Here is a 23,117-nt window from a genome sequence, read left to right as displayed (position 1 = left end):
CTCGAGGAGTTAATGTTGAGGCTTTTGCTCCAAGAACCTGATGGAAGTTGGCTTCCGAAAGAGAAAGATTTCGCGCGGGGAGGAGACACCAGGTAAAGCTATACCTAGAGTAGATGCACGTGCGGCGAGCAGCTGATCAAATGAGGTGATGAGGGAAGGACCCAACTAGTACTAGTAGCTCAAAGTTGCTTTGTCCAGCGACACATAGAACATGAATACCGACATTTTCAAACATACCCTTTTGCGATTGATACATGTTATTTTCACCACATAACGATCAAAGATAAAACGTCATAACTCGTTGGAACTAAGAAACCATTTATCCACCAATCATCGCGCGAGGTTCTCTAATCCGCAAGAAATAGCGGGCCCGTCGGCTATCAAATTTACCAAATGAAGCAATCTCAATAGCCGCAGCCCATACTGTACGTCTTCCTCCTCCCAAGGCTGGGCCTTACTTCCCCACACGGCGCCTAGTCGGAGTCAAGTCCGATCAGCCTATTTATGCACATTGCACGCTCGGTCATTGAATGGGGCTAACAACGAGTAGCCTGTTGCCGAGTCTAGGTCGGTCGGGTACATGACTTAGGAGTCCCGTTCTCTGAAGGACATACCTTCTTCTTTTTTCTCCCCTTTCGCTACTCTTCATCTCTCGAATCTTTATCCAGCCCTGCCACATCTCAATTCCACGAACCAGTTCTGAAGATACAACCGTGCTTGGTCACGCAAGATGGCCAAAGTGTTCGATGCGGCGGAAGGTATGTTATTACTCTTCTACTTTGATGAAATATTTCCAGGCTGATGCACTAACTGATAACCAACCGTTCAGTCGCGAAACATAATACCCCAGACAGTTGCTGGGTGATCCTATATGGGAAAGTGTACAATGTATGATCTTATCCAAGAAAGAAATCTTGAATCTATACATGTTAGGCCTCAAACTAATTAAGAATAATTTATCTTATAGGTCACCGACTTCCTCTCCGAGCACCCCGGTGGTTCCAAAATTATTTTGAAGCTCGCAGGAAAGGATGCAACCGAAGAATACGATCCCATTCACCCCCCGGGCATTTTAGAAGAAAACCTGAAGCCAGAAGCGATGCTTGGTACTGTCAATCCAGATACACTTCCGAAGGTACAGGCAGAGCCAGTACCCTCGTCAAGCGATGAGACGGAGGGTCCACCCCCGATGGAGTCCCTTCTCAACATGGACGACATCGAACAGGTGGCTACAAAAAACGTGAGCAAGAAGGCATGGGCCTACTACTATTCCGCCTCTGATGATAAAATTTCCAAACATTTCAACACGGAAGTTTACCGCTCAATTCTCTTACGGCCACGGGTTTTCATTGACTGCACACAATGCGACTTGGATACTACGTTGCTGGGACATAAGTTAGGAATGCCAATATATGTGTCCCCTGCCGCGATGGCTCGATTGGGCCATCCGGCTGGTGAGGCAGGTATCGCCGAAGCTTGCCGCAGCTTTGGAGCCATGCAGGTTATCTCAAACAACGCATCTATGACACCAGAGCAAATTGTAAAAGATGCAGCTCCCGACCAAGTATTTGGATGGCAGATTTATGTCCAAATTGATCGCAAGAAGAGCGAAGCGATGCTGGCACGGATAAACAAACTCAAGCAAATCAAGTTCATTGTTTTGACCCTGGATGCCCCGGTGCCGGGCAAAAGAGAAGATGACGAGCGGGGAAATGCTATCGGAGCATCAGCTCCAGTTCCAAGCGCGGCAAAGACAGCAGATAGTGCTGAAGATGAAACCTCTCGGATTAATCAATCTTCTGGCGGTGTTGGGAAACAACTCTTCGCTGGAACAGATCCCTCACTGACCTGGAAAGAAACTTTACCATGGTTGGCCGAGCGTACTAACTTGCCAATTATCCTAAAGGGCCTACAAACTCATGAGGATGCCTATATTGCTTCTCTACATACACCTCAAGTCAAGGGCATTATTCTTTCGAATCACGGCGGCCGTGCTCTCGACACTGCTCCCCCGGCAGTTCATACGTTGATGGAAATCAGAAAATATTGCCCGGAAGTATTCGATAGATTGGAAGTTTGGGTTGACGGCGGCATCCGGCGTGGTACAGACGTTGTAAAAGCACTATGCTTGGGGGCGAAGGCCGTGGGAATCGGGCGACCCGCCCTGTGGGGCCTTGGGGCCGGCGGTGTCGATGGTGTCAAGCGAACCCTGCAGAGTATGTTTGGAACCCTGGATTTTAAGAAACAAACGACTGACCGAGGCTTAGTACTGGCGGACGAGAGCAAGACATGCATGCGGTTACTTGGTGTAGAAACTGTGGATAAGCTGGGCCCCCAACATGTAAGACCCCTTCGTTACTATCCCAATGACAGCGAGGTTCCTCATCAGACATACTCCGATGCTTACGCTATATAGATCAATACCCGTCTTCTTGAGCAACAGGTTTATAATGGTCCATCAGGCCTCGAATCCATACGGAGCGTTTTCCGAGCGAAATTATAGATGATGTGGCCACTGACGTATAAGTGGTGTTATAGTGCGCTGTTTACTCGCTTTGATTGGAGAAGTCGCTTGTATGTACAGGTCTACGGCATATACCATACAATTTAAACCATACAGAACTATTTAAACAAAGGCCATTCGATTTGTCGATATGCGTCATCTGAGCAAAAAGGAAAAACTGAACAAGTGTGTCCGCTAAGGTGTATATATGAATAGCGTAATTATAGACGATTGAAAGTTCTCTTAGTCTGTGAAGCGATCAAACCGTCAGGTCGTTGTCCTCAAATATATCATCCCGTTCGATCTCTAAAATGTTCCATATATAGCTCTAGCTTATAGTTCAAGAATCAGCTACTCTTCCTCTTCTCCACCCTGTCACCATCAACGCCCACGTATCTTCACCAAAACTACATTCCTCTCATCTCCACCTACTCTGTAAAGAATCTCCACGTTCAAGCTGCTGCTACCAGAATAATACAACTGTGCTTGCCACCAGCCTTCTCAAGGTAATTTTGATCGAAGCATCCGGGCTCGTATAGGTCCCAAGCGTTGCAAGGGTGTTATACCGTTCCATGTTTGGGTTCAACTTAGCATATACGATCTTTCTACGCATTTTGATGGGTTGAACGGGTCCTGGGCTACGGCGTTGTTGTCCCCGACCGAACGACCAGCATGTCTCCCCATTCGCGAGTATGCTCGACATAAATGGTCAGTCACAGTTGAGGGTGGGGGATATTATCCATAGAAATGGACTGTTCACTGATCAGGAACTGGATACTCACCCAGCGGGCGAATATATAGTAACGATCCATCTCTATGATAGTTTGACGGACATTTCCCTCCTACAGCTAAGTCGTGGGTAAAGAACTGTGTCTACATAATGCCCGTATCTTCACTATAAGCAGAATATACCGAACTACAGAGCTCCCCTACTTCTTGAACAAACACTCCCACACCCCTCCTTTGAACCAACTCTTATCTTTCTCCCAGGCTTTGACAATAAGATCTCTCCCCAGCCTCACGACATCAGTAATCTGCCCGTCTGTCCCCCATCCAGGGACCGTACTGCCGAAGTAGATCAAATGGGTCCCTACGTGAATTAACGTCCGGAATGCCATTTCTTCACTCAAAGCAGGATACGCTTCCGTGATACCCTGAATAATCCACACTCCAGCATCGATATCTTTGTAGTGTTTTAGCTCATACAACTCGGCCATCATTTGGCCTAGATCAAGAGCCCGAGTACCACACTGAGCGAGTTCCCAGTCGATGATGAATAAGGGAGTGTTAGAGTACTGTGTATCCAGTGAAGTTTTCGGAAGTATGATACTGACATTATTAGTAACCCTGCTTCTCCTGTTGAACCTGGAGGGAGGCCAAAAAAAAAAAAAAAAATAAAAAATAAAAAATAAAAAAAAAATAAATAGATAAAAAAGAAGGGTAAGCCGGGGGTAGGAAAGAGAAAGATACAGCGGTACTTACTTCCCCGACCAGAAGTCCCCATGGATCACTCCAAATCCCTCTCCATCTTTCCTTCCCGACTCACTCTTTGCCATATCCCTGACCTTCTCGAAAACGGCTCGGCTGCCCTCCAGTATCTCAGGGTACTTGCTGACCATGTTTATCAAATTATCATAGTTTATGCTGAACTTCAAATCCCGGAAGAAGTGGTTCTGCTCTAATTCCAGAGCCACATCAGCCTGTGCTGGCTCCTTGGCCCATGAATGAAAGGAACTCAGCCAGTGCCCCAATGCCCGGCCAAGAGACACCGCCCATTCACGGGGCACAGTTCGAGCTGAGCTGGGCGACACAAAAAATGATTTTAGATCTACGGAGTCAGGAAGATCTTCCATAACTTGGGTGTGGGTGAGCGGATTGAATGAGTATATATGGGGTGTTTTTGCCGTGAATTGGCTGGTTGCGTCTTCATCGTTCGTGATTTTCGAGCTGGGGAAGTTATTAAGTGAGGTTAAAATGGATTTTTCGATGAGCTGGATGTTAGAGTATTAGCCAAGATAATTCGTCGTGTGAGAGGACAGGAACAGGTACACAGCGTTGGGCGGATAATTTAAATTCGCGATTTGATGCTATATAGTCCTCTGTATGCTTGATGACAACGGTTGTGGTTCCATCTTGACGTGGACGAAGCAGAGTGCCACGAAAGACGAAGTTGGCGGTCCCACCGCTTAATTGCTCAACAGATGAGCAGACATATGGAGTCGTGGAGAGCTCCGATAGTATAGTTTCTGGTGATATTTCGCTGTCGGCCATGATGGCGTATATTAAACAGATGAGAATCAGGACGTCTTCAAGAAAGTACTATATCTTGATATTGGGTATATGTGATCATCTAGGGGGGATAAAACACGTAGAAGTCGTGATAACTTGGTTATATACTACTTAGTAGGTGATGAAGAGCCCCTCCAAAAGAAGTAACGTAGTAAGGATTCCGTCTCCACATTGAGGTGGCCTTCAATACGAGGCATCGATGACTCACGAAGCATTGTGTGAATCAGTCGGCGTCCCGATTTGGCAATCATGCCGTGTTCTTCACCGGTAAGAACAATAGCGATCCATATAGTAGGTAATAGTTACTATTTTTCGAATTCACCAAAAGGGACTGAGTGCTCATGACATACGGCATCGGTTTGGAAAAAGGCCGACTCATCAGGGCACATGTAATGATACTCCACTACTACTAGTAGTAACTGTACCAGGGTAACACTAGGGTATCAAAACCTCGCTTTTGTACAGACAGTATGTGTCGCAAGGACTGCAATTCATAGGCGAAAATCTAATGAAAACATTATCAAATTTGTCCTTTCTCAAGTTGCTTTTTCTCTGGAATGTCACCGTTTATTGCGTGAGCCCCCGATTACAACTTGTATTCCGTTATGTTATTGTACATATCTTTCCTCTTGTCACATACCCCTCAAGCGCAGTAGGTCTGCAGTCCTATCTTCGGCAATAAAGATGCCTGGAAGAAGTTCAACAGCCAATTTCCCCATCTCAGTCAGAATCAAAACATGGCCGCATGATAGGTTCAACAAGGCTTTCCCTACATTATCTCACCTTCAGCAGAAGAGCTGATCAAAGTCACGAATCGATAAACAACTGCTCATCGTGCTCAGGAGATGCATTAAAGTCAGGTGAGTTAGAGTCATGCAGAAAATCAGAAAAGAACTTGTCGGTGTCCTCAGTCGCCTCCAAGTACGCATTTGGAAGCATATATGCCTAGCCCAATGTTAGTGTTGGCCAGGTTTTGAGCTGTGTGAGCTTCCTCTTGGACCACATACCTCGACATCTCTGAACATCTTGCGACGTTCAAGGTCAGCAATATCGCGAATCGTATCAGCTACTTCGGTATTGTTCAGAAACATGGCAACATGAACAAACATATCCTCGAAAGGAGAGATAAAAAGACCCGGCCCATATTTGACCAGAGCATTGACGACAAAAGTCGTTCCAATATAGCAGGCCATGAGGAAAACTCCACGGAACAGCGCCTCGTCTTGGAGCTGGTCATTAAGACCCATCTCCAGTAAAGCTCGTACAACAGTCGATCTACCCTGACGGATAGCGTACATGAGCTCTAGCATCCCGGTCTCTTGGATATTCACATGGGCCAAAAGACATTTGACAATGCTCACTCGGTTCAGCAAGTCAGCGACGTCAAGCGCAGAATAGCCAGCGTAGCTAACGGCATCGCAATCTGCTCCCATCGCAAGCAATTCAGTAACCCGCTCAGCATCATCCAGTAAGCAGGCAACGTGCAACTCGCGTGTAATATTGAAGGAGGTCCTTGTTGGGCGAGGTGGGTGGGAGTAAGTAGGCTCTGCAGTGGTGCCATTCATTTTGTCCACGGTTTTCTCAGTCACTGCGCATAGGCTACCCTGTTAGGATGCGGTGTCCTTCATCTGACAACGCGGTATGTTATATATGACTTTCAACATGGGGCAGTATTAGAGGAGGCGGGCCAAGCTTACCTGCTGCTCTTTAGTTCTGTTGCAGTTCTGGGATTAAAGGTCCAAAGCTGACTTCGTACACCAGAATTCTCTTGATATTTTACATACCCCTTCTAAATCATGACTGTTTGGAGACAGCCTTGCAAAGAAGCTAGTTAGGGACGTTTTCCCAGGCACTTATCCCTGATACCCCGTTTCAATGGTGAGACAAACAGATGATAGAATCGCACGTTATCGGTGATGTATATGCAGATTGTTGTCAGTTGTTGAGGACCGGGAGATTGTCATTTTAAAAAAGGATCAGAAAGCATCTCCAATGGCGCGATTAGAGGCTGGTAGGGGTGTTGACCGATTTCCAAGGTTAGCATTATGGGCTGGGTGTTCACTTCCAATCACTCATTCACTGGGACCGCTCTTCAATTACACCTTGTGTTGAGAAGATTAGCTTACTATACCACTGCCAATTGGGGCAGAGGAGGTCTTTTAGAGGGCGTCTTCGTCTTCCTTTTAGTGCTAAGAGCGCTGATAAAGTAGACGAAGGTATATACACTAGGTAGCATGAGCCCGATCCTAGGCAGACAGAGTAAGATAGAGAAACTCGGTAGGTAACACTGAGCTAAAGCCAGGCTATTTCTATGGTTTTTTGTTGACACGGAATTGAATCGGGTGTTATTTGTGCAGATACCGTGAATATAAGCAAAGCTAGTCAAAGTGAAAGAAACTTATCTTACCCTGCATGGCTCAGGTATACAGAATTTCTATTCTTCATGATTATAGTGTCTCAATGACTGCCGACTGGCTATGTTATACTGTCCTGTATCAGCACGGCTAATAATTGACCTTAAACACCATGTGGCTAAACATCCCCCAGTCCAGCTTGTTGCGTTGAAACCGTGAACAACAGAGTGGATATGACTTCAAGGTTGACTATGAGACATTAAGCTAGCTAGCTAAGGTAGCGAGACTATAGACGTACTACGTCAGCTAGACATACATAACTTTGGGAAGAAGCCCGCTTCGATTCATAAAGTGAAAGCCCCCCAGTGCTCAAGAGTTGTTTGAGTCTTAGCGAGTCTTCGGTATCAAACCTCGAAATGTAGTTAGCCTTGTTAGTTTCATAGTACATGTTTGGCTCCCGCAGCAAAAGCAATCTCGATAGTTGCGGGCATTGTTCATATCGCGTCCTGATCGCTGCACATGTCAACCTTGGATAATGTTTTTCTAAACTGGGAGATAACCATAAAGATCGCGACTGCGGTTGGGAATGACAAACCGTGGATAACCGGTATAGCGGGGGTCGAAACAATCGAGTTCATTTATCTCTTCTGAAAGTATTTGAAGAGCTGGGCTCAGACCATACGGTGTGGCATAGCAGTGTGTGGGTGTATATATATATTTTTATATACGATAGCATTATATATTCACGAACGAGTAGAGTTGGAAACTCACGCTGCAGTTTAGTTGGCTTAAGAATGACTTCAATTTGAAATTTAAATGCTTAATTCAGCAAATTGGACGACAGGAAATGAGGTGGTTTTTTATGAATCAAAAGGAGAGAGAAAATAAAAAAAAAAAAAAAAAAAAAAAAAATCAAGAGCTGGTCAAACAAAACAATACCCATATGAGAATTATTTATGGTTCCCCTCTTCCTTTCCCTTCGCCCCCTCCTGCTCCTGCTCCTCCTCCCTCTCCTTGTCTCGGCGATCATCCTCCTTCCCCAAAGCCCGCACCACTTCCTAACCCCAACAACATCAGAGTCTCAGCGTGTTCCAGCCCACGAGACTGCCTAGGGTTCATTCAAGTTTAAAGTCAATATACGTATCCTTTCAATACGGGCTTCAGTTGGGCTTGCCTGGTAGCTCCGAACTTGGGACACTCAAGTTCCATTTGGAGCTGCAGGCCGAGAATTTGCATTCCAACTTTGAACTCCACCGACTCACGAAGCTTGACAACGCTGCCAAGAATTTTCTATTCACACCTACCTCCTCGGCCTGGACCAGCAGCCAGACCTCTATTACGGAAAACTTCCCTTTCAACTCCTGCTGGCCGGCGCAACGTGATGACGAACGCTACTCCATCCCCTCCTCCCGGTCCTGCCACAAAACCGTCTCCGAGTGTACAATCGACTCCGACATCCACAGCTGGTACCAAGCGCAAACGAGGTTCCGCAGGGAAATATTACGCGGTCAAGGCGGGATATCAACCTGGGGTTTACTATGCATGGAATGACTGCTTGACCCAGGTAACCGGGTACAAAGGTGCAGTGTGTAAGGGACTCTATACCGCGTTGATATGATGTGCGGGTGCCCGACTAACGGAGGCTCCAGTTCAAGCATTCTCGACGTTAGAAGAGGCAAATGCATTCCTTACAGGCTCAAAACTACCGCCAGCGCCGGGCGCCACTGCTTCCAGCACAGAACCTAGTCGATTTTACGGCATACAGCGTGGGCGAGTACCCGGTGTTTATACCGACTGGGCAAAAGCTCAGGAGCAGATCAAGGGATTCGCACGACCGCGTTATAAGAAGTTTTCCACAAAGGAAGAGGCCGAAGCCTTTGTAAAACTGGGTCAAGCCAATGGTGCTTCGTTCGCTGGGAACACTTCAGAGATACAGAAACTCCCTGGAGCACCCGGGATATTGAGCGACGTACTAAAGGACGAGCAAGGCTCCCCCATAGAGCCAGGGGATGGCCCATTGCCTCCCGGGGCAGAGGATGGGTTCGACCCAAACGTACTTTTGGACCCAAAATCAGGAAAGGTGGTCTATAAAACGAAGGAGCAGAAAAGTGTAACAAAGACGAAGGCAACTGGTCCTCCCGGGATGTTGCGAATTTATACGGATGGTAGTTCGCTGAAGAATGGCAGAGCGCTTGCGTCGGCGGGAGTTGGCGTTTATTTCGGACCCGGGGACAACAGGTTTGTTACTCTTTTGTCGCCACCATTTCTATTGGTTGTCACCTTACTGACGCTGCTTTTCCCCAGCAGAAATGTCTCGGAGCCCCTGAAAGGTAGCCGTCAGACGAACCAGCGTGCAGAACTGACAGCTATCCTTCGAGCTCTTGACATAGCTCCACGTCATCGAGATGTGACAATCTTCACAGATAGTCAGTATGCGATAAAATGTGTGACGGTGTGGTATGTCAAATGGCAGCGCAATAAGTGGCTTACGTCGGATAACAAACCGGTTGAGAACAAGGACTTAGTCGAATCAATTCGTGTCAAAATCGAGGAGCGGGATGAGCTTAAAGTTAAGACACTATTCGAGTGGGTTAAGGGGCACAATTCGGACCCGGGAAATGAGGCAGCTGACCGTCTGGCTGTTAATGGAGCGCAACGGGGGGTATCTGAAAAGGCAGCAGCTATGGAAGCGGCCAAGAATATCCCCGATGAAATATTTGACTATGATATCTAACTCGATAACGCCTTTTTAACCCTCCGTTTCTTGGCCTATACTTCGCCACCTCGTTTCCCTTCACTCTTTGCTCTTCTTCTTCTTCTTCTTCCTTTTTATTTTATTTTTTCTTTTTTTTCTCCCCCTTCTCAGATGATGATGACTATGATGCTTTGTTGTCTGTCCTTAAAGGAGTCAGGGCTCTTTTTATCTTGTGTCTTTATGAAAGTGGTCTGGGAACTGACATACCACCATGATGATATCCTGGGATGGAAATACATTATCGAATCCAATGAGAGAAATAATAATCGATAAAATTGATCACATAATCTCACGTACGACTAGGAGAAATAATAATCGATAAAGTTGATCACATAATTCTCACGTACGACTAGTAGTACGTACTACTTAGTAGAATTACCGGCCAGTCTGCTAGGCTATTTATCTACTTCCCGTTAGGGTAAAGTCGAGCAAGTCACAAGAACAAGCTCCGGCCCCGATTTAAATTTAATCGTCCCCAGATTTAATCTATTATCGATTGATTTCGTCTTTTGATTTTGGTCCCCTCTCCACCTCTGTGAACCCCACGTTGAAAATACTTCCTACCGGCCTTCGGCTTTAGCACTTCTTCGTGTACACCTCCTTTTTTACCTCGAGAGAAGCTGTCTTGCTCTCTCTCTCTCTGTGTGTGTGGTGTCACTGAACCTGTCAAGTCTCGGCCGCACCCCAGCATTCCTGTTTGAGTTCCCGAGTGTAGACGTGCAGACGTCTCAGATGACAGTGATTCCTACAGTCAGGCAGATCTATACTATGGTTGAATAACATAGGCTTGCAATTTTATCAATCCAAGACAGCGCCTTTTATCTCTGGGCATCAAAACTAAGGATTTTCCATCATTTGGCTTGTGACTCTGACAAACATTGAAGAGAACTTTTGAGGCCCTTAGGTAGACGCACCTACGGATTTGCTGTTGCGCTATCGTGAAGCTACATTCCAGACAACCCGTGACTAAAGGATCTCACAAGCTTCTGGAAGGGGAATCATGCCGACCCTTGCGTTGATCAACTTCAACATTGTCTGCGCCACGTTGGGTGGGTTTATCTCGGTCTTTGGCTTAGTTTCCTACTTGTTCAAGGAGAGATTTTATTTGTCTGAAGCATGTTCGTTACCCTCTGTATAGATTACCGCCAACGCCACTGACAACGACAGTAATCTCATTATTGGCTGGGATTATCTTCTCTCCACATGCAGCCAATTTTATAAGACCTAAGGAATATGCGCTCGGCTCAGAACAAAATCTGGAGGAGATTACAATGTACTTCACCAGACTAGTTCTTGGGGTTCAGTTGGTACTTGCCGGGGTCCAACTTCCTAAACGCTACCTGCAACTAGAATGGAAAAGCCTATCATTACTGCTGGGGCCTGGCATGGCTGCCATGTGGCTATGTAGCAGTCTTGTCATTTGGGCCATGATCCCTAACTTTCAGTTTCTACACGCTCTCATAATTGGCGCATGTGTAACTCCAACTGACCCGGTACTTTCCAACTCAATTGTAAAAGGTAAGTTCGCGGACAAGAATGTCCCTCGGCCACTTCAAAGGATCATTGTTGCTGAATCAGGGGCCAATGATGGCCTTGGATATCCTTTTCTATTTTTTGCTATGTATCTGCTCAAATACACGGGCATGGGAGGCGCCGGGTATAGCGGAGGCGCCGGGAAAGCCATGGGACTGTGGTTCTACGAAACCTGGGCTTACACAGTGATATTAAGCGTTGTATATGGGATCACTGTCGGCTGGGTTTCTAGAGAATTGCTTCACTGGGCAGAAGAGAAGCGCTATGTCGACCGCGAGAGTTTCCTCGTCTTTGCTATCGCCCTTGCAGTAAGTAAGTCTACCCCTGGAAGCACCCAGCAATTACTGACGCAGCGTTGACTATAGCTTTTTATTGTGGGTACCTGCGGCATGATTGGAACAGACGACCTTCTGGCTTGCTTTGTAGCAGGTAATGTTTTTACTCAGGAGTAACGGCCCTTCCCTCTTTCTACTATGGCTCGTCATGATGCTGATTTCGATAGTGACTGGTTCCGCCTCGAAACGATGGACGATTCACTGCAACCAACCATTGATATGCTTTTGAATTTGGCCATCTTTATGTGGTTCGGTGCCGTCTGCCCATGGTCCTCCTTCCTGAACAACAATATTATCCCAATCTATCGCTTGATCTTCTTGGGAGTCCTGATCCTTCTCGTTCGCCGGATGCCGATCATCTTCGCAATGCACAAGTATATCGGCCAAATCGAGCACCTTCTTCAAGCAGCCTTCGTTGGATTTTTCGGTCCCATTGGCGTCGGTGCCATCTTCTATCTATCGGTCTGCCGAGAGTTCTTACAAGGTATCATCGTTGATGGCAAAGTCCGTGATGATGCACAGAAGGTTTCCGAGGCTGTTGATGTTGTCGTCTGGTTCTTAGTCATCTGCAGCATTGTAAACCGCACCTTAACCTTTCAACCCTTGTTGAGCCTAGTTTCTAACGGACATACAGGTTGTGCATGGTCTTTCTATACCGTTGGTGAAAGCGGGGTATCATCTGCCGCGGACCATTTCCCACGCACTCAGTGTTGGTTCCACGCCCGAGGCAGAGCCGGTGCCGATCGCGAATGTACAGCATACCCACAGCACTGCAACACAAGACAACAGTCAAGGACGTAAACGGCCCGGCGCACCTCGGTCTACGACGTTGCAGATAGGCCGGTCCGTCGCAAGAGCACAATTGACGGATCAACAGCAACTAGGTACAAAACATGAAGGAGAACCCGAAAGACCCGTAAACTTGGTAATGCAAGAACCTGGCAATGAGGCTACCTCAGGCGGCAATACGCTGGGAGGTACGGAGTAGTAGCCGTTGATTCACTAGTGCCAATGTGATGTGTGATGGCCGCGGGAACTGATCTGCCGATACATTCAACATGGATGGGCCTTTATTCCGTTGCTGCTATTGTTCAAGACATGCCAATCGCACACTCTTTGGGTAAGGGGAGGTCTACTCTGGTGCATTTTTACAATTCTTGTATATTTTGAAGGTCATATAGTACAGTGGAGATTTTGTACTCCACATCATATATGGGTACTGTGACCCTTGCTATTGTGCCTGGACGATTATAGATTGGCGACAAGCACCTCTACGATTATCCAGAGACGAACAAGTTTTAGGATATTGTCATGATCTCAGTATGTGAATGGCTCAGAACAGTAAACTTTTGTTCAGTTATAACAAAAAGGTCTTTTCATTGGAAGATCACGACACGACTATGATGGGTCGAATGTAGAAATAATACTTGATATTCCCTAGGGAAACGCTTTTGGTCATCGTAAAACTCCATCCCATCCCTCCTTTTTCTCTCTCTACACCGCCATGATATCCTGCACTTCACCGCTAACATGAACCCACCATACCTCGTCATTAAAGAACATAAGGAATGATAGCGAGATGATGGAGATAGATAAATCGGAGGGAAAGTAGAAAGAATAAAAAGGAGTCAAATAGACATCGACAAGGTTGGTTCGTTCCATAAGAACCAGTAAATGCTAGGATCTTGTTTCGTTGCAGCATCGTCCGAATTCCCGTTTCCGGACGGAGCAGCCGACCACGTCAAATCACATCAGACAACCACCCACCCTCGATCGACTTGTCTATTGTAAAGGAAATTCATGCAGTCGTTATAACCCCATCCCACGCCCACACGTCAGAAACCCACGTGCATCCGAGAAGCAAACCAAGGGCTATGCGAGGAAATTGGGTATATATCAGCGCAACATTCCACCAGATACAACACCGCAATTACAGACTCAAGCAGAACAAGGAAGATGAATCGGTAGGTGGGAATATCATCACATACAGAATTGGAAGAAGATGCAAGAGGAAGTGGAGGACGTTCAGCTTAAGTTGCAAAACACTAGGCAGCAAGAAAGAGGGGGGGGGTACAAAAAGAAAAACAAAATTAAGCAATCAGTTGAAAAGCTGCAAAGATGATCCGAATTACCAATGATGACAGGCTTTAGGCCCTTTAGTGGTCGGTCATCTTTGTAAGCGTGTGTGGTTTCGGACAAGTAGTCGGTCGCCGAGATCGCTACAACAAGCAACCGACACAAAATGTCAACTGAGATACTCTGATGAGTGATAATCCATACCAAATGGAGAGTGCCATCAGGCATAATTGGTATAATCAAACGTAGAACAATCTGCTACAGCAGATAATAAGGTAGGAGCAGTGTATTTAGGTCGAGAATTCCTTGAAAGTGGCCTTTTGCTTTTATCTTTTAGTAAGAGATTGTCGAGATTTCCTCCTATGCGCTCCTCATAAATCATGCAATGCGCTCGTAGAACAGCAGGTATGCAACCTTATTGTCCTTGGACCCGTATCGTCCAATTGGAGTCCTAGTCCCGGAAGGTGCTTTAGACGTCGCTGGAGCTCCATTGGTAACTGCTGAAGTGGATTTTTTGCTTGTGTGATTACCGGAGCCTGTTCCATTGACCTGACTCCAACCTCTCTCATTATCAGACTGGTCCAAATCATCAATTTGCTCATAGATATTCGTGTTGGTGTCGCGCTTATGCTGTTCAAGGGCTGCCGCAAGCACCTTGGGGTCTTCTTCGCCACCGGCTTCCGCAACATCCTCGCTTCTGACACGGCGAATGACAGTGTCATCAAGGCGAATCCATTCACGACCATCTTGGCGACGGACATCGACAGTATAATGGCCACCACTTGCGTTCTTGCCGTGGTGGTAGATGACGCCAATGAGTCGGTACTTGGGCAGTCCACCCTGGGCCATCATGATATTGCGCCTGTTAGGAGGTAATACTTCGCGAGGGATCTCCAAGTCAAGAGGATATCCAACTTTCTTCCAGATTTTTTGGGTCCCTCTGGTAACGCTATCGTACTGGAAGCGTTTGAGGTGAAGAATAAGAACGGGTGGTAGATTCTCAATGAAGATCTGTTTCGTTGCTGTGACATTCGGGCCGCGCGAGGAGTTGAAATCTCCTTGAATACTCTCCGGTTTTGTCAGCCCCTTGAGAGCATCGACAATGTTATTGATCTCAGGTGAACCAATATCCAACTGTAAGGGTTGGTAAGGCTCCAAGGTTACAGAAGTCTTGTTCCCAGGTACTTTGAATTCAGACCGGATTTGCCCACCGAATATCCTCATGATAGGTGATTCATAAGACATGTGACCAGAAGATCTTGTAACCGCAGGTTTCTGCTTATGACCAACCTCTAACCACCCATCACCAGACTCGTCATCAGCTGCAGATGGCTCTTCGCTCAGAGATGCTGCACCATCAGTCTTCGTCGATGGCGCATCCTTTGCGGCACGAGCACATTCTTCGTGCATTTCCTCCAAAAGGAAGCCCAAGAACTCTTGAGCATCTTGTTGATGTCCTCGCTGTATGTTTGGATAATTAGTCAACTGAGCATATATTGGCTGAATTAATAAGGAAGAGCGTACGCGCATGTCTCGAAAGCGTGGCAACTGCCGAATCACCTGATAAACAAATTCTGGGATAAACGCATCTCCATATTGCTCAAGTTCATTGGGTTTCAACCTTAACCTCAACTGTTCCTCAGAATGAGCAGCGTCAATAACACGAAACTCTTTCATAAACATAATCCTAGCAAATTACAAGTTAGTATCAATCCTCGGGCAAACAAATATAGTGATACTAACAAAGCATCAATCATTGGGAAGTCACTCTGGAAACTATGTGATGCTCGCCGGCCAATATGATCCAAGAACTGATAAAAAGGTACACAAGAAACCAAAATTTGGAGAACCTGTTGTGTCCAAAAAGTCAGTGAGCTTTCACACGTTTGCAGTAATTGTCGTAACATACAGAGTTCATATAGCACATATTCCCGGTATTCACAAGTCCCCTGGGCTCAAGAAACGCAGTCTTGTCGCTATACTGGGAGACATCATCTCCCATGTTCACCAATACATCTGCAAGAGATTCACTCTTATGTTTTACCACGCCGTTTGATACAGCAGATGAGGCACCGGTGACGCCTGCACTTTTCGATTGATTCTTGGCTCGAACTAGGTCCGCCCAGGACTTTGGAGCTGTACGAACAGGGGAGGGTGGTTTCGGTGAACCTTCCGAAGTAGTACTCTCTCCCTGTTCTATTGGGCGCTCGGTAGAAGTATCTTCAGCTGTCCTACTTGCGATATTGGCAACTGCTCCGGGCGATTTTCGTGTTTCTGACGAGCGGCTGGCATCATCTTTCGTTTCCTGTCGCGGAGCGCCAGGACCCGGGACAACGGGGACAACAGGAACTACAGGAATTGCTGGCTTTGATCCTTTGGATTGCGACTGAGGACGGACAGAAGATTGAACAGCCGAAGCCGGGGTGGTGGGCTGTGTGGAATTCGCGACCGATGGTGCAACAGACAGTGTTGGTGTTTGAGGTTCGGACGGAGTCTGAGTATGCGGCTCTACATACTTCGTCGCACCTTGTCTTCCATCATGGCCGTCCTGCTGGGTGTCCTTTGCCAGCAGTTCAACCGAAACAGAAGACTGAAGGGCGCGGCTTTTTCGGCGTCTGCGGGAAACTCTGGCGGGGAACGGACGGTCTGGAACAGAGAGCCAAGGGAGCTGAAAATGTTGGTCAGAAATTGAGGACTATGCTATAGGAGGCGCTTCAAAAAGCTTACCGGCGCACGGAAAGGCTTGACGGGGGTGGAAACCGTGGGAGCAACCGTGGGAGCATTCTCGGGGGCTGAAGCGGAAGGCGAAGACATAATAGGGCTAGTCGTGGGGTGGATGGGAAGGACGGCAGGAGATTGCATTGGCATATTTATCGGAGCGGGCGCTGGTCCAACAGGAGACATAGTGGACTGGAGTGGAGTTGAAGTCCTGGCGTGCATGGGGAGCGATGGGGGTGGGATAGGAGCCGGAGCCATAGCAGGTTGAGGAGGATAGGTGGAGACATACATCGGTGCATACGGCGGCTGAAATGGGCGTGGATGCGGCTGCATTTGAGGGTAAGGAGGGAACCAGTGAGGATATTGCTGTGTATAAGCGGGGGGAAGATGGCCGTTCATGTGAGGATATCCCATGTACGCGGGAGGAGAGCGCATATTGGGGGGGCCTGTAGAGTAAGGAATGTCCTGCTGCCGCCGGGGAGTAGGCATGGGTGGCTGCCCATGGGGCATCGCGGGCAGATGAGGGTTCATCATGTCTAGGCACGTCGGGAAGTCGCCTGGACTATTCAGCCACGCGTTGCCTCAATGGGAGCCATACGATGTAAGACGGGGGAACCAAGATGATGGGGCTTTTTTCACCCGTCTATGCAGCCATCCTATCTTCCAGGCCGGTGACCGTGAGTTAGGATTGAAAATCGTCGGCTAAAGCTTGGCGCTGGTAGTCCTGTGGAGGCCTGAAGGACTCATCAGTTGGGAGATGCGCGATTGATTAAGGAGAGGAGAGTGAGAGACACCAACCTGATGCAGGACACTTCCTAACAATCAAGTTATAATTGACTATACCTCAGACAGATACCCGAGGAACCAGCAATAGGAGAGGGAGGGGAGGGGAGGCGAACTAGACTCGCGGCAAGCAGAACAACGGGGAAGGATGCGTTGGAGCTGAGATGAGATGATGTTTTTTTGGGTGGGCGGCACGTGCCTGAGGCTCCAGTTATATGCCGCCAAGAAAATGACATACTCGCCCCTCCTCGAGATTGTCCCTCTCTCTCTCGTTCTTTAGGAGAAGGATCGGGAACCCTGGTGCTTCTCCTCGCCTGGTGCTGCCCCTCGGGGTTCTCACTGTGATGATTCTGCCCATCCTTATCTTGCATTATTTCATATCTTGACATTGTGAGTCTGCTGCGTCGACGGCAAAGGCTCAATTCTGCCGCGCTATCCTTCCAATCACTGCTTTCCACTCTCCTCACCACCGTAGGAGAAGGGCATCTTATTGAATCGGAGTGGAAGGAAGAAATGTCGTCCAACTTTGGCCAGACATCAACCCCTTCGAAGGCAGTCAACATCCCGAATCAGTCAGGATCTACGACATACCACTCCCCTTCCTCGATTGATAGCGGTTCTCAACGACGCGCGGGAGGCTCTGGTAGTTTCGGAGCAGGCTTGACATCGAGGAATACAAACACTCCGAGAAGCAACCAGTCCCGGAAAAGTCAACATAAGCGACAAAGGCGCCCTCGTTTACTAGATGATGAAGAGTATAGCGAGTCTGTGGGTTATCCCTAAGTCATTTACACACCTTTCACCGTTGATCCAAGCGAGTTAACTAGCATGATAATATACAGGCCATCATGAGATCGACAAACAGCCGAAAGGGACAAACGTCCATCACTCATCTAATGAATTTCTCTCTCCCCCCTCGTCCTCAGTATCAACCTCCACCGCGGAACATTCGTCGATATGCGTCATGGGGGTTAGGGTCCGGACACCATGCCATGGACAAAGCTCGTTACGTCCATGCGAACTACCGGTTTATTGTGACATCGAACCGAGGCTACCATGCACAGGCAGCCAACGCTGACGTCCACCTGGACTGGGATTCTGTACTTCAGGTTTTAGTCTCGGCTCAGACTCAGTCTGCCAGCTGTCCAATCTGCTTATCTACTCCAGTAGCACCTCGAATGGCTCGTTGCGGCCATATATTTTGCCTTCCTTGCCTTATCAGATATATGCACTCGACCGATGAAGAAAACTCGCTGCCTGAGAAGAAGCCACGATGGAAAAAATGCCCTATTTGTTGGGACACGATATATATTACGGAAACACGCCCCGTACGATGGTTTCGTGGTCAAGAAGGTGACCTACCTTTTGAGGGTGGCGACGTTGTTTTGAGGCTCGTGAAAAGAGAACCAAGGAGCACTCTGGCACTGCCCCGTGACGGTGCTGAAAGTATCGGGCCGGATGAGGATATCCCATGGTACCATGCCGCTGAGGTTGCTGATTATGCTCGTATTATGAAAGGAGGCGAAGACTACATGGTCGGCCAATATGACAGTGAGATAGAAGACCTCCGCCGCCAAGAAGCAGAAGATGAGGTCCTGTTCGGCGACGAGACAACATGGACGCAAAAAGCGATTGCAGCCATCAATGACGCCAAAACAAAGGTGAAGGGAATTGGTAACCCGCCAGGTATCTCGCAGCAGCCTACAGCGATCAACATACCAAAGGATTCCAGTCTTGCTCAGTCACCGACTGATGAGGTTGCGATAATTTACAAATCACAGCACGATTCTAAATCCGGACAAGTCACCTCGACTGAGCAGCCGGCGCAACCAGATGCCAGCCCAGATGTGGCAACTTCTATGCCAGGCATACATAGTGAAACAGATCGTATGACACAGGCGTTGAATCTTGTCAATATCAACTCTGTACCTGCGGCGAAAGCCAAACAGAGAGATCCTGGCACTGGTCGGGTTTCAGCGTCGTCTGATCACCCATTCTACTTTTATCAAGCACTACCCCATTTCTATCTCTCGCCTCTTGACATCCGCATTCTAAAGACTGCATTCGGCGATTATTCATCGTTCCCTGCGACCATCCTTCCTCGCGTTGAACACATATCCACTGGTCATATCGTTGACGATGAGCTCAGAAAGCGGGTTAAATATCTCGGTCATCTCCCACAAGGGTGTGAAGTAAACTTTCTCGAATGTGACTGGCGGGATGTGGTTGGGCCAGAGATCTTAGAGCGCTTTGCGGCCGAAACGGCGAGGAGAAGAAAGAGAAATAGGGAGAAAGAGGCTCGCGAAGAAAAAGACCGGGTTCGTGCTCAGAAGGAGGATGAGAAACATTGGGCTGCCGTTCGTCGCAATAGGAGGTCAAGCATTAGCGTTACTGACCCTTTGTTCTTTGATCACGACTTCCAACCCTTAACGGGCGGTGCTTCGGGCCCTGGCCCCTCAAATTTTGGTTCTTCTACATCGCCTCCCGAATCCTCACATCCTGGAGCTGCTGATTCGTCATCAACCAGTCCTCCAGGCGTTCGCACCGTGTGGGGGACAGCCGCTGTTCCAACACTCGCCCAGCAAGCAGGTTCACCTCTAGGGGCTGCTCCTCGCGATGGTTGGCTTGAGGGGTGGGAGGAGGAGTTGTTTGCCCAACAGGAGCACGAATTGCTGGCTCAAGCCGCTACAAATGAAAATAACCCTTCCACTTCCGGTGGCGGAAAGAAGAAAAAGAACAAGAAGATCACACTCATGTCGACTAACATTCAAAGAGGCGCCTGAAGGGAAACCCCCAATGGTTGGCTCTTCTATACTGTATTCCATGCCTTTTCTTCCCTCTTTGCACTTTCCTTCTTACTGCCGATTCACCTATTGGTTTAGCCTTTGGACATGTTATGTTCTGCTTAAAGGAGTGTAGGCAGGAGGAGACAACGATAGGAGTCTGACGGTCGGTTATACTGTGAAAGGTATACATATTGAATTATTAACCTAGAATATGTTATGGGCAAGCATTTTTTTTTTCTGATATATAGCGCGGACACCTTGTTATAGAAAGACATTGTTAGGTAATTGTGGTATCCTTTTTCTTGACAGAATTCCTCTGCCACGCGAATTAATCAGTATTATATACCCAGACCCAGCATCCGCTGTATTGTGTGCATCTATTCGAATGGTAATTTATCCAGATATTGAAGTTGGGGCGTGAGCACTGAAGGAACCTGATGCACATAGGTACTACTAGCTATGTATTCCGCAGCTAGAGCTCAAAAACTATCGTGAAGGCGTTGAACCAAGTCTTGGTGAAAGTAGTCTCGAAAGGTGCTAGGTTCTAGTACCTTTAGTGGTAAGAGGTCCATAGACTAGGCTAGTGCTAAGGCACCTTTATGGGGACGCTATAAGGACGATGAATGGCCGAAAATCTTACCCGACAAGGTAATTAAACTAAGGTACGGAGTAATGAATTGTTGTTCAAAACATTCTCCTTCTCCCTGACTCTGGCTTTTCCCACCATCTTTATATTTTCACCCAATTGCTTTGTCTCAACAACTCCAAATTATTCTATATCATTCTAATCCTCATATGGTTCCAATATCATGACCGTCACGCGCTCTCAGACGGGGAAAACACCCAAGTAAGTAACATTTTTTTGCTGTTGAAAGGGGATGCGGAAACAGACAAGAGGACTTGCCACAGTCTCTACTTTTCGCCGCGTGTCTCTATGTTTTCAGTGCTTCCAAAATGCGTGCGCATCGATACGAACAGCCTTATTGATCAATTGGTTTCATTACCAGGAAAATGGAGCGTCCCGGTTTCATTGAGACCCCAGGTCGTCGGGTTACTCGCAGCAGCGCTGTGGCATCAGAGACAAACACGGACGACACATTCGACTCCGCGGTCGACATGGTGAGGGGATCTAAATCTGCGACTCGTAGACGCACCTCCGGAAAGACCAAGACTGAAGACATTTTGGAGGAGGAAGCGAAAACAGTTGCGACTAACGGACACACCATCTCCACGGAGAAGAAACCTCGGATTGTCGACGGTTGGGAAGAGGGCAAGGATCCCAAAGTTGATTACAGTGGACACTTTGAATTTGGTGGCTCCTGGGGTGTATTGTCTATGATGATCGGGTTTCCAATGCTAATGTATTACATGTGGATTGGTGCCGTCTATTACGATGGAAAGTTCCCTCGTGCCTCGGAAGGACAGAGCACGTTAGCTTTCATCGCGCACCTAGCCAACTTAGTCTACGTGGGTGCCTTCCCTTCTATCAAGGCATGGACTATCTACTGGGTGTTTTTCCTTTTCGAGGGCGCTTGCTACTTGCTCCTACCGGGCATCACTGTTATGGGCCGCCCTCTGCCGCACCTCGGAGGAAAGCAACTGCCATATTATTGCTCTGCGGTCTGGTCTTTTTACACAAGTATCTTGCTGGCTTTGACACTACACTTCACCGGAATTTTCAAACTATATACTATTATCGACGAGTTTGGCTCTCTAATGAGTGTCGCCATCATCTCCGGATTTCTGGTGTCTTTTGTTGCATACTTCTCAGCTTTGGCACGTGGAGCTCAACATCGTATGACAGGTTATCCCATCTATGACTTCTTCATGGGCGCCGAACTCAATCCCCGGATGTTCGGCATCTTGGATTTCAAGATGTTCTTTGAAGTCCGCCTCCCTTGGTATATCCTCCTTTTTGTCACTATGGGCGCTGCGGCCAGACAATACGAAGTCTACGGCTACGTCTCTGGAGAGGTAGGGTTTCTTTTGATGGCGCATTTCCTATACGCAAATGCCTGCTCCAAGGGCGAGGAGTGCATAGTGTCAACCTGGTAAGTCATGATTCTGCTAGCCGCGAAGAAAACGATTCTTAGCCGGTTAACACTAGGACAGGGATATGTACTATGAAAAATGGGGTTTCATGCTAATTTTCTGGAATCTTGCCGGCGTGCCCTTAAGCTACTGCCATTGCACGATCTACCTTGCCAACCATGACCCGGCCACCTATCATTGGAACCGCTACTTCTTGACATTCCTCTATATTGCATATCTCTTCGTATATTGGGTTTGGGATACTACCAACAGTCAGAAGAACCGTTATCGTCAGCAGGAGCGCGGAACTATGGTCTTCCGAAATACGTTCCCGCAGCTTCCATGGCAAACATTGGAAAACCCCAAGACCATCACGGCTGAAGATGGCTCCAAGATCTTGGTGGATGGTTGGTGTAAGTTAACTATATTCCTATACTTGAGTACGAATGGCAGATGAATTGAGCTGACACGTGCACAGACGGCAAAGCCCGTAAGATCCACTACACTTGCGATCTTTTCTTTGCGTTGAACTGGGGTCTTATCACTGGCTTCAAAAGCCCATTCCCCTGGTTCTACCCTGTTTTCTTTGCATGCATGATCTCTCACCGTGCTTTGCGAGATATCCAGCGCTGTCGCAACAAATACGGTGAAGCCTGGTTAGAGTATGAAAGACGAGTCCCTTATCTTTTCATTCCCGTAAGTTCAATCTCACTAAATCACTGGCCGTGGAATATGCGGACTGATCTATTATAAAGTACGTGTTTTGAGAAAACAGCCGTACATGCAAAATGTCAACTAGCTGCCTTACTAGTGGACACGTTTAGAAAGGCTACACTTATGACGGTCCACCTAGAGTATTCCAAGTTCTATGTGGATTGGATGAGTATGTTTCTTTATTACTCACAAGCCGACTCTGCTGAGCATTCCTCTCATGGTGATTGTGCAGAGCCTGAG

General features: G+C 47.5%; 8 protein-coding genes across 8 annotated transcripts; 5 read left to right on the top strand and 3 right to left on the bottom strand.

Moving 5' to 3' along the window:
* Positions 1–730: 730 nt before the first annotated feature.
* On the top strand, positions 731–2,503 carry AO090012000974 (FMN-dependent alpha-hydroxy acid dehydrogenase; the record flags this gene model as incomplete). Its single annotated transcript, XM_001727858.1, has 5 exons — positions 731–758; positions 830–888; positions 968–2,216; positions 2,268–2,341; positions 2,417–2,503. The coding sequence occupies 5 exons, from the start codon at positions 731–733 to the stop codon at positions 2,501–2,503; spliced, it is 1,497 nt and encodes a 498-aa protein (XP_001727910.1).
* A 1,478-nt stretch (positions 2,504–3,981) lies between these two features.
* AO090012000973 (uncharacterized protein) lies at positions 3,982–5,147 on the bottom strand (the record flags this gene model as incomplete). The annotated part of the gene is made up of 3 exons (XM_023236713.1): positions 3,982–4,450; positions 5,001–5,051; positions 5,143–5,147. The coding sequence occupies 3 exons, from the start codon at positions 5,145–5,147 to the stop codon at positions 3,982–3,984; spliced, it is 525 nt and encodes a 174-aa protein (XP_023091614.1).
* Positions 5,148–5,748: 601 nt separating this feature from the next.
* On the bottom strand, positions 5,749–6,357 carry AO090012000972 (uncharacterized protein; the record flags this gene model as incomplete). The annotated part of the gene is made up of 2 exons (XM_023236712.1): positions 5,749–6,067; positions 6,089–6,357. 2 exons carry the CDS (start codon positions 6,355–6,357, stop codon positions 5,749–5,751), a joined length of 588 nt encoding a protein of 195 aa, XP_023091613.1.
* Positions 6,358–8,527: 2,170 nt separating this feature from the next.
* Positions 8,528–9,880, top strand: AO090012000971 (RNA-DNA hybrid ribonuclease; the record flags this gene model as incomplete). The annotated part of the gene is made up of 3 exons (XM_001727855.1): positions 8,528–8,735; positions 8,796–9,384; positions 9,454–9,880. 3 exons carry the CDS (start codon positions 8,528–8,530, stop codon positions 9,878–9,880), a joined length of 1,224 nt encoding a protein of 407 aa, XP_001727907.1.
* A 1,021-nt stretch (positions 9,881–10,901) lies between these two features.
* Positions 10,902–12,757, top strand: AO090012000970 (putative Na/H antiporter; the record flags this gene model as incomplete). Its single annotated transcript, XM_023236711.1, has 5 exons — positions 10,902–11,019; positions 11,069–11,742; positions 12,145–12,345; positions 12,404–12,612; positions 12,682–12,757. 5 exons carry the CDS (start codon positions 10,902–10,904, stop codon positions 12,755–12,757), a joined length of 1,278 nt encoding a protein of 425 aa, XP_023091612.1.
* A 1,466-nt stretch (positions 12,758–14,223) lies between these two features.
* Positions 14,224–17,735, bottom strand: AO090012000968 (mRNA-binding ubiquitin-specific protease UBP3; the record flags this gene model as incomplete). Its single annotated transcript, XM_023236710.1, has 5 exons — positions 14,224–15,532; positions 15,589–15,695; positions 15,755–16,540; positions 16,573–17,120; positions 17,585–17,735. 5 exons carry the CDS (start codon positions 17,733–17,735, stop codon positions 14,224–14,226), a joined length of 2,901 nt encoding a protein of 966 aa, XP_023091611.1.
* Positions 17,736–17,859: 124 nt separating this feature from the next.
* AO090012000967 (RING-type E3 ubiquitin transferase MAG2) lies at positions 17,860–20,129 on the top strand (the record flags this gene model as incomplete). Its single annotated transcript, XM_023236709.1, has 2 exons — positions 17,860–18,114; positions 18,189–20,129. 2 exons carry the CDS (start codon positions 17,860–17,862, stop codon positions 20,127–20,129), a joined length of 2,196 nt encoding a protein of 731 aa, XP_023091610.1.
* Positions 20,130–20,941: 812 nt separating this feature from the next.
* Positions 20,942–22,930, top strand: erg4 (c-24(28) sterol reductase; the record flags this gene model as incomplete). Its single annotated transcript, XM_023236708.1, has 5 exons — positions 20,942–20,979; positions 21,428–22,183; positions 22,245–22,576; positions 22,642–22,859; positions 22,919–22,930. 5 exons carry the CDS (start codon positions 20,942–20,944, stop codon positions 22,928–22,930), a joined length of 1,356 nt encoding a protein of 451 aa, XP_023091609.1.
* Positions 22,931–23,117: the final 187 nt, after the last annotated feature.

This window comes from Aspergillus oryzae, chromosome 4 (assembly GCF_000184455.2).
Source record: "Aspergillus oryzae RIB40 DNA, chromosome 4".
Taxonomy (NCBI): domain Eukaryota; kingdom Fungi; phylum Ascomycota; class Eurotiomycetes; order Eurotiales; family Aspergillaceae; genus Aspergillus; species Aspergillus oryzae.
Note: the sequence above shows the minus strand (reverse complement) of the source record. Positions and strands in the feature narration are given on the sequence as shown.